General features: G+C 42.4%; 1 protein-coding gene across 2 annotated transcripts; it reads left to right on the forward strand.

Annotated features, from left to right (window-relative positions):
* The first annotated feature begins 1,288 nt into the window (after nucleotides 1-1,288).
* On the forward strand, nucleotides 1,289-13,736 carry urb1 (URB1 ribosome biogenesis homolog). 2 transcript variants are annotated; one of them, XM_068585651.1, is made up of 39 exons: nucleotides 1,289-1,507; nucleotides 1,653-1,792; nucleotides 1,879-2,030; nucleotides 2,135-2,264; nucleotides 2,368-2,464; nucleotides 2,548-2,633; nucleotides 2,723-2,848; nucleotides 2,949-3,079; nucleotides 3,164-3,359; nucleotides 3,475-3,612; nucleotides 3,734-3,907; nucleotides 4,000-4,108; nucleotides 4,207-4,332; nucleotides 4,448-4,560; nucleotides 4,682-4,801; nucleotides 5,086-5,202; nucleotides 5,320-5,458; nucleotides 5,553-5,711; nucleotides 5,931-6,130; nucleotides 6,246-6,464; nucleotides 6,545-6,730; nucleotides 6,830-7,667; nucleotides 7,786-7,990; nucleotides 8,069-8,255; nucleotides 8,336-8,394; nucleotides 8,501-8,682; nucleotides 8,775-8,885; nucleotides 8,966-9,029; nucleotides 9,115-9,283; nucleotides 9,468-9,570; nucleotides 9,666-9,826; nucleotides 9,919-10,030; nucleotides 10,118-10,224; nucleotides 10,419-10,562; nucleotides 10,666-10,775; nucleotides 10,895-11,101; nucleotides 11,264-11,505; nucleotides 12,289-12,864; nucleotides 13,491-13,736. In XM_068585651.1, the coding sequence occupies exons 1-39, from the start codon at nucleotides 1,384-1,386 to the stop codon at nucleotides 13,679-13,681; spliced, it is 6,750 nt and encodes a 2,249-aa protein (XP_068441752.1). In that variant the 5' UTR covers nucleotides 1,289-1,383; the 3' UTR covers nucleotides 13,682-13,736. The 2 variants fall into 2 exon arrangements, with proteins under 2 accessions (XP_068441752.1, XP_068441753.1); XM_068585652.1 differs by having other exon boundaries at nucleotides 4,210-4,332.
* Nucleotides 13,737-15,186: the final 1,450 nt, after the last annotated feature.

Here is a 15,186-nt window from a genome sequence, read left to right on the forward strand (position 1 = left end):
TGTGGACACACACACAGTATATTGTCTCTTTCACTTTGTGCACCTCAGAAATACATCACACTTTGTGTTACAGTGCACACAGTGTTGGTCTCATAACTTCTGATGTTTACTGTAACATAATTAAATATTTGTTAAATTAGTTATAATACTTTCACAAGTTTGTTTGGCTGAATATTGACAGGAGCTGTGTAATAACATTGTAAAAACAGAAGCATGAACTCAACGTGAAGCTTTACTATGCTCCGTCCTGTCATATCGCAGATAGTTCAGAGGGTATTGCATCAAAGGTAGAGCCAAATTTGCCAAAAGCCAAGAGCCAAAAGTTTAGGACCTTCATTCTATAAATGGCTTCTGAGTAATTTGGTGGTTTCTGCACCACAGGCAGATGTGTTTTATAGCATGTGCAGCAGTGAGCTGTAATCAAATTACCAGAATCCCAAGTAACATCCCAGACAATAGCAGACTGCCTGCAGGCCCAACCTCACAGTGGATCTAAAATAGTTATGTCTTACCACAGTGAATCTGGAGGCTCCTCACAGTGACTTACCTTACAACATCCATCATGTTGCACCTGCATCCCACGGTGGTCCCAGAATGTCTGTCTGACTCGAGTGTATCCTGTATCCCTTCTTGAATAATCTGGACAACTGCTGAATACACGTCTACCTGATCTTAATTAACGCAATAATGCCCCCTGGTGGCCATACAACTGAACAGCAACTAAAATGTATATTTATACTGGAGAACAAGAACTGTATAGATTTGATGCTGCGATTTTCCTTTTTGAGTGGTCAGGCAATGTCTACAAAGGTTTACTCTGCAAAGAATAACTGAAAAGAGGCTGCCATTTGGTTGTAAAACACATTCTTCAAATAGCTACAAAGCTAAACCACGTCGACATGGTCTCCAAAATTTCCCCAAAAAGATGCTGTCATGGAATGGAAGTAATTTAGTAAAGTGTCAAAACTTTACTAAATGAAATACAGTTCCTTCTGAAATAGTAAATGCCAGAATGTGAACGTGAGAGACGTTTCTATCAAGTATGTGCTATCTTTGCTATTGCCTAACCTAAACCGGATATATATGAAAAATGTAAAACACTCAAAGTGTTATTTTCGTTGTGCTTGGATATGTTGTTATTGAATTTATACACTTTCTATAGCTAGAGAACTGTATAGAAATGAGGAGGGATACGTTTCCTTTAGGAAGCGGAACACTAACAATGCGGAACTGAAGTTCAGGCGCAAACGTTTCCGACCGGACAACATTTTCGTTGGATGGATTTCTGTTTACAGACCAACGTGGGTAAATGTGACAGAACTTTTATGGCAGTGGTGTAAGAACAACTAGAAGTCACTATTATCGATTTGTATTCGTATTAAAATGGGTAAAAAGCGCCAAAGCGAAGACTCTGCGGAGTCAAACACTCCGGCGAAAAGAGAAGTCCCGGAGTTCAATGGGACTGTATTCAAAGCCATGCTTAAGGAGCCCACCACAGCCATGAAGGGTGAGTGTAAAACTTGTTACTCACGTCTCACAGCGGTGATTCGTACATTTATTTCTACATCCGTCCATCCATGTGTGCAGTTAGTATCATGTCCCCTACCCTCAGCGTATGTTTTGCTTTGGCTAATTCTTACTTTGTCCTGCAGGCCTGGAGACTTTTATCTCTACTGCTAAGAAGCTGCCATGCGCTGACCTGTATGATGTGGTGGAAGGCTATATTAAAATCTCTATGGAGTGTGCAGAAATATTTAAATTGCTTGAGAGCGAAAAGCATGTAGAGGGCGAGGTGAGTACTTTTTTCAGTGGAGGAGACAGAGGTTTTATGTGTCCTGTTTTTGTACTTGTAAAGCTCTAAATCCTGCTTCTGTCCAGATGATGCTGATTTTTGAGAGCCTGGAGATGATTCTTCTCAGGACAGCGAGTGACTTGTCCCACTTCAGCATGGTTGGCAATGCTATTGTGAAAAAGACTGTTTCTAGCTACGTGAAACTACTGCAGGGATCTTTCCATTCAGAAAATCACAGGTTAGTGGAATGTCTTCAGTACAATGCCATCACATGTCAGTCTTCAGCACAGTTTATTTTTGTCCTCTGCCCATTGCAATAATCTTGTGTTTTCCTTTGCACAGGTTTGTCCGTCAGTGCCTCAGTTTCCTGTCTGCCTCGGTCACTCAGGGCCCAGAGGCTGCCAGAGAGATCATAAGTCACATTCACATCAATAAATCTCTGTCTGGACTGGCAAAGAGAAAGGATAATAGGGTGTGTTGCCGCATTTGTCTTTTTTTTTCCCCCTTCCGTTTTCAGCATGTTTGTTGGGTTCTGCGGATATGTTTGCTTACATTCTTCTCTGTGAATTCTTCAGGGAAGACCTGATGTCCGCATGGCTTTTATCCAGTTTGTGCTGTCCTTTTTGGTATCTGGAGACAATGCAACAGTTGGACAGATATTGGAAAGCAAAGGTAATAATTAGATATGAATTGCAATTCACACAACATCCACTCATCTCAGGTTTGTTGATTACATGTTCATTTTGGTGTGTCAGAACTCCTGCCAGAGATCCTGAGCACAGGTGTGAAGGAGGACAGGATGTCCATCGTCAATCTGATTTTGTCCACACTGAAGACGAGAGTAAGTGCTTGGCAGTTCACACTTTCCATTTCAAATGAATGAATAAATGGATTCAAGGATTCTATGTGTTGGTATTTGTTTTGCTGTAGGTTGTGCTTAACAAGGCCATAAGTAAAACACAGAAAGTGCGTTTCTTCACGCCTGTTGTACTGGCCAACATAGCATCTCTGTATAAATGGAATGGGATTGTGGATGCAACCACTGATGATGACGGAGTGAGTTACTTACTTTTTTTACTTCTTGTTTGAACAAAGCCTCTGTTGTCTAAATTAGCTTTTCAACATGTGGGTCTAAATGTTATTTATTGTCTTTAAGCTGTTAGAGAACTCGGAGCATGCTGGGATATCTGTCATCCGGAAACTTGTCCACGGTTTCCTTCTCGACCTGTGTTGCTCTCGTAAGCATGGGATCAGCTTTCACGATGTCAGCTTTGGCACAGCTGGCAGGTAAGTCGCCAGAGATTCAAGTTTACATTATACTCTGCTGGAGACTCCTCATGCTGATGAAATAATTTACATTTTTTTTTACAGATCTGGAAACATTATCTTGCTTCAGTTCTTGGTGGGGCAGAAGCAGGCAACAGAGGATGAGTTAGTGACAGATCTGGTGGTGAATGTGCTGAAAGCTAGCCCTGACATACTCGCCAGATACTTTCAAGAGACTCAGTATTCATACAACCCCCGCCTCAAAAGTGCTTGGCAGGACAACGTCAAGTTACTGAAAAAGGTAATAGTTGCTAGTAGATTTGGTTTTCATGAGACTCTTTCAGTGTTTGATCATATCTAGCTTGTCTATTTCCAAAAAAACAAATCAATAATCCTTTTTTGAATTCATATGTCAGATCTACGAAGCCCAGCCAGAAATTTCCACCATCTTCCAAACTCGTGAGGTTATTCCCCTCCCTCGCCTGATGTCCATGATTATGATGATATCTCTTCCTCCGGTCTGCAACAAGGCCTTCTTCACACAGGGCCTCAGTGTAAGTGATCGAGCCACATGGTGAAGTGAATTGATCAATGCTGTAACTGCAGTGACACAAAACACTGAAAGCTAACACAACTTTGCCACATGTTCTGGATATCTTTTCTTGTATCTGACAGCTTGCCAACACAGCAGTTCAGCTCACAACTCTGTCTATGATGAATTTCATCTTGAAAAGGGCCAACACAAATATGGAGTACCTTTTGGATAAGTCTCAGTGGCACAGCTCTGATGTATACACTATTGACATGATGGAAGATTTGTTACTGCAGTACAGAGATACCCTCAGCAAGGTAAGCACAGGAAAGAGCCGTAATAACACCCACAGATGATAATGATGCACCATTAAATAACTTAAGTCTCCACTGTTCATGCTGCTTTCCAGATTTTGCCCGATATGACAAGCATAGTTGCAAAGTGGCAGTCGCTTAGCATGAAGAAAAAGAAGACCAAAACTGAAGGGAATGCTGAACAGGCGGATGATAAAGTGCCTGGTAATAACAGTTATGTTACATGTATATTGTTTATTCTAATCAGTCCTCTAAAGTTAATGGTATGACCAGCTAAAACATTAGATTTATTTTGTGTCCAGCAGTTGCAGAGACAGGAGAGATAATCCTGCTGAAGACTCTGATTCTTCAGGGCATATGTCTTTACCAGAAGGTAGTGCCACATCTGGTTAGCCAGTGCAAGTTTGACTTCAGCAAACTCTTAAAAGGTGATGCTTTTATTTTCTTATTGAGTGTATCTAAGTTATGTTTCAAGCAGGATGCAGATTATTCTCCAACAAAGCCTTCAAAGTCGTTATTTTCATTTTTTGATACCTCCTCCAGGGATTGTGTCAGAGAAAGGAATGAGAGAAGAAGTTCCTCCTGTGTTGCAGTATCAGATATTGCAGTTGGCTTTAGATCTTCCCGCAAGCAAGTTCACTTGGTTTCGCATCCAGGTGAAAACATTGCACCGTTTTGTTTAATAACCCAAAAAATGTACAGCAATTTCTGTTCAGACGGTTTTGCTTTATTGTCAGCATTGTTCCTTATGTGTTGTGAATTGCTTTGTCTTTCTAGGATATTGCGGATACAGAATCGTCAACTGGAGAGAAGTCAGTACTTTACCTGCTTCTCAAGATGTTTGTCAGCAGCAGCAGCAGCCATCTGAAAACATCCACACAGATGCTGGTTCTAAAAGTGAGGAACTTTAGATGACGTCATTTCTAGAGGATATGTTAGCACTTCTTCCGTAACGTCAGGAAAAGGTTCCTTTCAGTTGAGAACGGTTTGTTCATTTTACTTAAAAGGGCCTGACGCTAAATTATTATGTAGTAAACTGCATAATAGTTGTTCATGAACTTCATTAAGTTAATGAAGTAAGAGCAGCATCAGCAAAATGAATAATCAACTGCAAAACATCCTATAACTGAGTTTTATGGGGGGAAATGGCTGCCGTTTTCTAATTCCTTCCTCGTATTCAGGTGCTGAAGGACAGTGGAGTGTTTGAGTACACCTGGACTGAGCTTGAGCTTTGGCTCGACCAGCTTGCCAGAATAGAGGCACACCAACAAGAGGCCGTCATCCAGTTCTTGGAGAGGGTGAGCCCATCGACGTAACATCTGTGTTTATGCGTCAACTTGTCTGTCTATTACTGTTGGTTGGATATTGTGTCTAGTCGTTATAGTTGGGAATACATTTCTGGTCTCTTTCTCTAGGTATTAGGGAAACTGGTGTGTAATTCTTACACATACACAGATAAGGTAGCCAGCCTGGTCCAGGAGGCAGCTTATCTGCAAGCAAACCTGAGTAGCCAGGAGGGCGACGCTGCGAGCATCCCAGTCTCCCACATAGATGGTGAGCATTAGAAGATGGAATCTAAGTTAATTTCTTCCAGTCACATGCGTGCCTGTGTTTTTCTTTTTTAATCTGACAACTGGCTGTCTTCTAGATGTCTTAGACATGCTGGATGTCATTCTGGAGGGTAATGAAGGTGAGATGGAGGAGCTTGGGCCATCCCTGAGTGAAGACCTCATTATCCAGACATTTCCATTCAGTGTGATGGTACCTGCTGCTCTGGAGGCCCGGAACAAACTGCCAGCGGACAAGGGTAAAGCACTTCTGCCTTCATTGGGACGAATAGCATAATGTTCAGAGCCGTGCATAGATTGTAAAATCAGTATCGGGTTGATTGCAGCTTGACAATTTGCTGCATTTAAAGTGCAACTTTACCTTTTTTTTAAGTGATTTCTCCACCCTGATAAGTATTTAACATCTAATTGTGTAGTATGATGTGACATTGATAACAATTTGTGTCTTCTTTTCTCAGGGGTGGTATATGAGTACTTGTCCGCAGTGCTTTCAGATGTCCTGCACTGTCAGAGAGAGCCGCTCCCCCTCTGTTTGGCTCTGCTGCAGTACGATAAACAGCTTGTGTCTGCAGAACTTTCCGCGTCTCCTCATCCCTCCGTCATACACCTTCATCAGTACTACTCCAAATGGCTACCACAGCAGTGCCGGGAGCAACTGGTTCGTTTTTGTTGGAACGGAGAAACAGTTTAACTTAAAGAGTGACACACTTGTTATTTCTTTCTGTAGAAAATAAGAGTTGTCTTTGCGGCTTTTTTTTTTTTTTTTTTTGCAGTTCAAGTCCTCTGAATGCCATTTAAAGGGATTGACAACCCCCGTTTCCTTCACTGCACTGATGAAAGATGCGTATAGCCGAGGACCAAGCACTTTGCTTGAGGCCACCTTCCGGGAGAATGTGGAAGGAACTTTGGCTTCCATGCTGATGACTGATTTTCCAGTAGCTATCAAGCAGATGTTACTTTACATCAAATCAACAGTGGAAAACCTTGGCACGGTAAGAGCACAAAACAAGTTTACTACTCATTCCAATACTGGGTTAAAAATAAACCCAACACGTCATATCCTTCTGCACAGTTCTCCAAAGACGTAGGAACTGCCCCTCTCAAGACCTTAATGGGGATACTCCTGGATTTGGTGATCAAGCTTCAAGGCTTTCAGAAGAACACCAGTTCTGAGCCGGCAGAAGAGAACTCCGAAGAAAGATCACACCTCTTCCTAGAAATCAATCAGTCGTCCACAGCAGAATGCAATAAAGAGCAGGTTTGGAGTTCAGCTTTTCTATGGGGAAAAAAAATGTACCCATGTTATCACGTTCATTTTGAGAACTCTTGATTCTAATATGGCACTGTCTGTGTTCAGATCCTTGTTTCTGCCCTGGACTCCATCTTCAAGCATCCGTGTTTTGAGCAGTGGTTTCTGTCTCTGGAGCTGGCTGCTTTGCCTCCTCACACTTTGGACCCCGTCAGGATAAAGCAGATGTGTGCTCAGCTGACTGATGATATTCTGGCCTTGCTGAAGACCAGCACCCCCTCTCTCCATGATCTTGGTCGCCTGGAGCTTATAAGTTGCTACATGGAGGCTATAGAAAAGGCTGTGCTCAAGGAACTGATAGAGAAGGGCTCCCAGGCAGCAACAAAACAGTCCAGACCTTTCCAGGCCCTCCTGTCTTTGCACAGCTACATGGACTCCTGCCGTCTCAGGGAGGTGGTTTCCAAGTTGCTGTTCCTCCCCCAGGAGAGCCTAATCTGCCCCAGCAGTGAGGGCACACAAGCCGAGCTTAGTGTCTACGGTCACGCAGCGCTGCAGATCCTCACAGAGTCCAAAGCGAACCCTTCCCAGGACCACGCCCTCTGTCTGTCTCAAGCACACCTCCGTGGCCTGATCACCCTGCTGCTGTCCTGCTCCAGCTCCGCTCTGGAGGCCTTTCTGCTGCAGACTCTGTCGAGTGAGCCCGGCAGTGCTAAGCTCATCCACACAGATGTGCTGCTGCACTGTCTCCAGTGGCCTCGCTCAGACACTCAGGCCATCAGCGCTCTGCTGCTGCAGAACTGCTCCACACACCGCCTCTGCTTTGAGACCTGGTGCTTAGAGCCCGCCAACACGGAGAGGCTCTCGGATCAGACGGAAACATTCCTTCCGCTCGTCAACACCTACCTCCAGGTGGCCGGTAGAGAGGATCCTGCCAGACCTAAAGATGGTTTGTACTGATACAAGTCATTTTTGGTCTTAAAGCATTGAAGATTTATGCCACTATTTTAAACCCTCAACACTACCGGTATATTCATTCAGATATGCTCCAATTCTGTGTTTTGTAGTGCAAAAAGAGGTTGTAAAGACCTTGAAGCAAGCACTGCTTCCCAAATTGTCCCAATGTGTTCTGGGAAACCTGACTGAAGACTCTGGAGCCCAGCTTCCTGAAACACTAGCCAATCTGGTCAAGCTCTCTGCAAACATCAAGGACATCCGGGACTTGATCAACACTCTGCCCAGTGCTCTTGAAAAAGTGGACAGTTTTGAAAGGTAGTAATTAACTCTCTGTACTTGTATGTAAATTATCAGTGTCACACGGTATAGGCTGAGTGTTGTTTTCTCTTTCAGATGGCAACTAGTTGATGTCATCACTGAGAAACTGGATGATTACCCCGAAGAACAAGAAACCTGGAGGAAGTCTGTCATCAGTGCTGCTCTAAAGTGTCTTCTAGCTGCTTTCAGTCACTCTAAAGATCCGGCCACTTTGTGGTTGAAGCAGGAGCAAAACATCCTGGAAAGACTGCAAGGACTCCTAGTGGGTTTATTTTCCTCACACATACTGTATGTTTTACGTTTTTTATTTCATGCATTTCATAATATATCTTCTTTACACAGACGTCAGCTGAATACATCACTGCATCTGAATGGAACAGCTTTGTAAAGAATGGACTGAAGTAAGATATTTGATATACATCCAGTTTGCTGGATGTTGGTTCAAGGGCATTTCAAGATGATGCTTCTTTTTAAATGTATAATTTAAAAGACATTATTCCACTGTAGATATCGCTACAGAGATCATCACTTTTTGAACACACTGAGCAACCTGTTGGAAGTGATGTACGGGAGCAGTGAAGTCCAGAAGGATCTGATTCCTTCATCCACCCTTCACATGATGACCAGCAGCCATTCTCTGTTCCTGCCCACCATGTTGGACTGTGATGAAGCGCCGAGCCAGACTAAAGGTACGTATGTAGCAGAATGGAATGGAGAAAAACAACAATTTACTCATCCCTTATTTTATTATTACACATAACTTATTTTGTTGTCATTTCAGAAGCGCTAGTGTCCCTACTTCTCTGTCTGGTGAAGAAAAGCCCAACAGTTTGTAGCATGAATCACTTTGTTGTTCTGTTAGGAGCATATGGAGCTACACTGAGTACTTCAGGTAAAACAGGAAATCTAAATGTTGTTGTTTATGTGCGTCTTTTTCCCTCCTTTCCTCTTACATCTTGTTTTGGTTTGCAGATCAGAAACTATTACTGCTTCTTCAGGAATATGAAAGAAACAATGTCAGTCTGCTGAAATTTCAGTAAGTTCTAGACATATTTGTAGTTTACACGTGGAACAAGCGCGCTTGTTACTCGCAAATGCTGAATGTTTGTTTTCAACTGCAGGTCGTTCTTGTGGGGTCCAGCCGCTGTGGAGCACCACAAGACCAGGAAAAGCCTCGGAGCTTCTTTGTGGAAGCAGGCGAGCTCAGACGAGCTGTTGGCCCTGCTGAGCAGTGACCAGATGCTCCACACAATTGCACACTTTCCCCAGCAACGCAGAATCATCCTGAAGGTGGATATTCATTGTTTTTAAATTGTTTGAGCATCACAAAGGAAATACTACATGCATTTTGATCAGCTTTAAAAAGCTCAAGAGATGGATGTCAAAGAAGTTTCAGCAGATAAAGGGATGAATGAGAAACATATGTTTTGGTCTTTGCATAAACCCTGGATATCTAAATATATCTCTCTTATAGGATGATAAGGAGCTGCTGTACTGTGACAAGGCAGGAAAGGACCTTAAGAATGTGTATGATCCTCGTTTTCTTTTGCCTCTATTCAGCACCATACTGCAGCCAGGTGAATATATTTAATTCACGTGTCATCGCTTCGAATCAGTTCGGGTAATCACTGCTTTATAAATGCGTAATGTATTTCCCTTTTCTGTGTGACAGAGTGTGTGATTGACTGCCTCAAGTTTGTATCCAGTCATGCCCTCGGTGTGACCGTGATGGCTCTAAGCAGCTACGACCCAAAAGTGAGAGCGGCAGCGTGTTACGTGCTGAGCTGTTTCTACCAGCACTTAGAGGCAGCTCGGATCCGAGAGAAGAGACAGGTAATATGTGAGGGAGGTGGTGAGTGAGAGTATTTCAATATTTTCTGTGTGTGAAGTCACTGAGTGTCTTTTTTTCTTTTTTTTCCGAACAGTTGCTATACTTGATGGACACGGTGAAGAATGGGATTCGGCAGCCGAATCAAAGACTGCCGTTTCTCCTGACCACTTACGTCGCCAAAGTGGCTCAGCAGATGCTTAAGCCTGGTGTGTAAAGCTTGCATTTCTGTATCCAGTATACAATGAAGGATCATTGACCTTTCTTCTTGTTCTTTGTTTTTCCTTATTTCCCAGAGGACCACATGTACATGGTGCTAAACAGGTTCCTGCTGTCCCATCAGAGTTTGGACTTCAGACGGGTCCCTGAGTTCTTCAAGTTATTCTATGGCTTTGACTTGGAGGTAATCCAAAGTATCTTCTAGTATATTCGATAATAAATGATTGTCCAAATAAACTTGTCTTGTGTCAACAACATTTAACCTTCATCTGTTTGTTTTGCTCAGCTCATGCTTTTTCTAAACTGGCGTTATCTCTTCAGGGGTGTCAGCCATGAGAGAATGAGTGATTTTTCTTTAAAAAAAAATTTCCCCTGCAGCATAAAATGGAACGGGAGTGGATCTTGACTGTGCTGGAGGAAGGCATGAGTGATGGACACTGCTATGAACTGTGTGAACAACAGGGCATCTTTCAGACCCTTTTAGGTTTCAGCAGCAGCCCTCTGTGTGATGAACACTGCCAGGTACGCACTGTGGGAATCACAATGATGCAACGCATGAGCGGTGAAGAGTCACATGAATAGAGATGTCTGACGTGCATACATTTCACATATCTCTCTCCACTAGGCACAGATCATCAGGGTGTTGTGCCAGGCCGCCCGTGTGACCAGAGCAGCGTATAACCTCACCAAGAGCTGTGGGCTTCTCGCCTGGATAATACACATGGTTAAACAAAAGTACAGTCCAATTCCAATTTTGGCTCTTTTATTTTGACCTTGTCCTTCATGTTACTACAATAACTCGTCAACCATTTCCGTATTATCTACGCTAAGCCTGCACTTACTATCCTCTTTAGGAATCTAGACCAGCAGCTGCTGAGTGCCATCATAGATCTGCTCCATGTGCTGTGGTTTACCAACCTCGGGCAGAAGGAGACCCCAGTGGATGGAGCCAAGACCAGCTCCTCTACAGAGGAGAAACCTCGGAGCTCAGTGAAGTGCCTCCCACTCCCACTCATCAGTGAGTTTCTGTGTGTGGCAACAACTATCAGCCGTCACCTCAGGTAAGAGCGGTAATGTCACAGTAAATATGTAATTTAACATTATTTTTAAATCACACTGTCGGCACTCGAGCCCAAATCTTAATAATACATATAAATGATGTCATGGACATGAACTGTTTTTTTTTTTTTGGTGAAGGATGTGTTTGTTTGATCTCCTGTCAGGTTGCGTGTGAAGGCCGCTCAGCTCAGCTCGTTTCTGCGGACTCTTTGCTCCGTACTGAAGCATTATGGGACAGCTGTCAATGCCAACAAACGGGCCGAATGGCTAACGCTCCACCCTCAGCCTCTCTCTGGTACCGAAGCGCTCACTCTGCTTCTCTGTTGGGCCTCTTTGTCCCGCAACACGGCGCTCCTCACCCAAGTCCAAGCCGTGTGTGAAAAACACCGAGTGCGGGAATTGCTCGGTGAGTGTCATTGAGCGTGTCCTTGAACAAATTACCGAGAAGGTTTTGCAAATGTTATCATGGTTTGTTCGTCTTTCAAAGGGGTGGACAAGGACTTAGTGGAAAAGGAGATGGATTGGATGCATTTCAAAGCAACAGGAGGAAAATGCTTACCAATATAAACATGACAGGCAGATACCGTTTAAAGGTTTTTGACGTCATGAAAACCTTAATATGTTCCAACTAGTTGAAGGGTTTACAAGTGAGGTTTAATTACGTCATACTTAATGTTTTTCACATGTTTATTTTGTCACTGTTGGTCAACCAGGGCTTTTGCGCAGCTTTGAAAAGGATATTCCTGCTAACTAAAGATTGTAGAACCTGGACAAAAGAAAACAAATATTTTCTAATATAGCAGAAGTCTTTTGCTATTTAATCCATTCTGTTCAAATTATTTTCTGCTGATCCGATGAGCTTTTAAAATGGCCAAAAGAGCTGACAATAATTCCCACAACCTATGCTGAATATTTGATATGAGGCTTTCAAGCCCTAAAATGAAGCAATGTCTGCGTTATATAGTTTGAACCCTGCAGGACTGCAACGGGTTACTAACTGCTCCAAGATGGCTGCTCTTTTGCTGACCCAGTGTTCTCTTTTCTGTAGGGAAATTAAAAGAAACAAGGCTTTACAACTATCAATTTGTTATGTGAGGCCATTACATGCTGTACCTTTTTAGAATCTCGATCTGTAACTAAATCATTCCTTCAATGGCATAAACATGGTTTTGTTCCTCTTGCTCCTCAGGGATTAGGAAGGATAAGGCCAGAGGTAAAGGCTCCTTTTCCAAGGCGCACACACGAAAAGAGAACCTGGCAGAAGACGCCGACACTGAGAAACAAGAAGGGAGTCTCCTGACAGAATGTAAATTTTACCTCTGCAGTATCCTTGTTCACTGGGAGCCTGTGTTTCCCCTCCCTGAACCCCAGCCGGCTAAGCCAAAAGACAAACTGGACCCGAGTCAGTTGGCTGGTGATACTGCACACCTGCTCACTAAGTGGTCTCTGAGGTGCTTGGTGGAGGACTCGTATGACGAAAACAGAACAAAAGAGTTCTTGCAGTGGGTCGAAAAGGCTGTGATAAAACACAGGGAAGTTGTGAGTGCCGTGCTTCTCGATTCTGGCATGAAAGCGGACATCCTTCGACTCTACCATCAGGCCTTTGAAGCTCAGTGTCCCTCCAGCATTTCAAGAGTGGAAACCCTCCAGCTGTTCACCACCATTATGATACGTCTACTCGAGGCCCAAGGCCAGCTTCCAGAGCTGCACCGGGCCGTCGTCTCTGCCTGCCTGCCAGAAGACGCACATGATCAGGCTAGATGTGGTAAGAACCTGCCTTCTTATTCACAGACTCTTTGTATGACTGCTAGTGTGCATACCATACCATACCAGTACCGCTAAAAAAATACTCTGCCTCACTTACTCACTTCCTACTACGAAGAAATCTGTCGTATTAAAACACTGGAGTTAGAGACTTCTAGGGCAGCGATGCCCAGCTTTTGACTGAGGGCCAAAAATGACATAAGAAGAAAAAGCCATCAAGTGGTTTATGATATTAATGGATAAAATAAACATTAACTTTGTCGAATTCAGCAGTGCACCATAAAAATGGTCAAGGACTTAAGTTTTGCAACATTTATTATGGTTTGCTTTAAATAACAAGTGAGGTCGTGCTCATACAAAACAATGGAATCAGTTGTTACACTTTGCTAGAAGTCTGTTGAATTATGTGAGTCTGAAAATGTATAAGTCTATTAACTATACATGTCCCATTTTAAATAATATGGAGGAGAATCTTGATTTTAAAAAGATATACCTACTCGATTTAAGTAAAATGTACACCAACTAAAATATTAAAAACACACAAATTGAGCAGATGCATGTTTATTTTGGAAGATGACTAAGTATAATAGTCTGGTTAAATTAAGCCTCTTGTTTTCCCCTTTCCAGCAGCGGGGCTGTTTCTGTGTTCGTCCTACATCCATGAGCTGTGGAGTGGAGCCACGTCGGCAGAGATGTTCCTGTCTCATGTCACTTTGGTGACCGAAGCCAAGAGTAAGAGACAGAAAGCATCCAAATCATCACTGACTCAAACAGCCATCAGAGCCATCTGTAATGACATCATGACCATGAAAAGTTAAATATTACAAGAGAACATTACTGTGTTCACTACATTAGACTTAATTCCAAGAACAGTTGCAAATAAATGAATAGTTGAAAGTATCTTGTAAAATCTTTTGTAATAAAAATGTTGATTTACAATAAATGTGTCTTTTTTAATTTTAAACCTGTATGTAATTATATTTGAAAATGTTGTTTTATAACAAAAGGTGTGATGGACCACATTTAGGAAATTGGACCCAATGCAGTAAAGCTGCCTTAATGAAGCACAATGATATAGTCTTTGAACTTTTAACTACTAGTACAGAGCTCACATGTACACAAACTGCAGATTATAGCTCACAATAATAGTTACATATTCTGTTCTGGTAGCATTGCACTTCGTTGATATTCAGTGAAATAGAAAGAAAGACGAATAATTAGATACTCTTTCTTACACACTGCCTTAAAACCTCTGATCTCAAATGTATTTGTGTCATCCCAACATCTTCACAGTTGCCTTTTTGTAATTCAGATTTTGCATTTGTCTCCATTGCCTCAATTTTTAACATTTCTGTTCACACCCATAAAAAGTGCTCTTCAGATTCGGTCCCACGTCAAGCAGTTGATGTTCTGTGTCGTCTTCTGAATCTGTGACTTCTGCAACAATAATAGGAAGACATTTTTTTTAAGGTTACATAGAGCTTTTTAACTCGGCCTAATTAAGCATATATGCCTGTGTGTGTGTATAGGCATACACATGTTGGTAACCACTTTCCTCTATCTTTCCTCTACTTGAGACTTTGAAAGTTCATGCTTGCATCACACTTACATTGGCAAGTTTCCACTATGAGACATTAAATTCAAACTGAGGAAGAGGAATCCCACAAAAGCAGCCAGAATTATCCAAAATATTATGACAATTGAATCTGAAAGGATAGAGAAAAAACTTATGTTATCTTCATTAACACAAGATGACAAACACAAACATCTTATAAAGCACAAAGACTTACATTTGTTGTATTTCAGTTTGCTTTCATCCACAATCACAGGATCAAGGTAATCATAATAATATTCCCATTCATAGGGAACAGCGCTGGTTGAGTTCTCCATTACAGACGTCTCAGTTGGGAAGTACCAAAAAGTTGGTCTTGACAAATGATAGCCATATAACCATGAGGAAAAAAGACATCGCTACTGTTTCTAACATCTCTAGACGGTTGGTACTGCATATTTCAGCAGGCCTGAGAAGAGCTACCTAACCCACATGCATGTCTGCTCAACTTCAGTTGTTTTCCTCTTCCCGGCACTGCTTATATTGCAGCAGATGCAGGCAGTGTGCAGGTTTGACCACAGGAGGGCACCATAGAGCTATTCAACAGGGGTCAAGATAATGCAAGGAAAGTCATAAAGATTTGGGTAGGGGAACATGACGAATAAAAATGCCTAATGTTGTGGCCTAGTGTTCTATTTTAACTAATACGTGGGTCTGATGAGGTACATCTTTTTTCTTTTTTTTTACATGTTTAGAGTAAATAATTATTAC

Source organism: Clinocottus analis, unplaced genomic scaffold (genome assembly GCF_023055335.1).
Source record: "Clinocottus analis isolate CAN_PGR_092001 unplaced genomic scaffold, fCliAna1.0.p SCAF_2, whole genome shotgun sequence".
In the NCBI taxonomy this organism is placed as follows: domain Eukaryota; kingdom Metazoa; phylum Chordata; class Actinopteri; order Perciformes; family Cottidae; genus Clinocottus; species Clinocottus analis.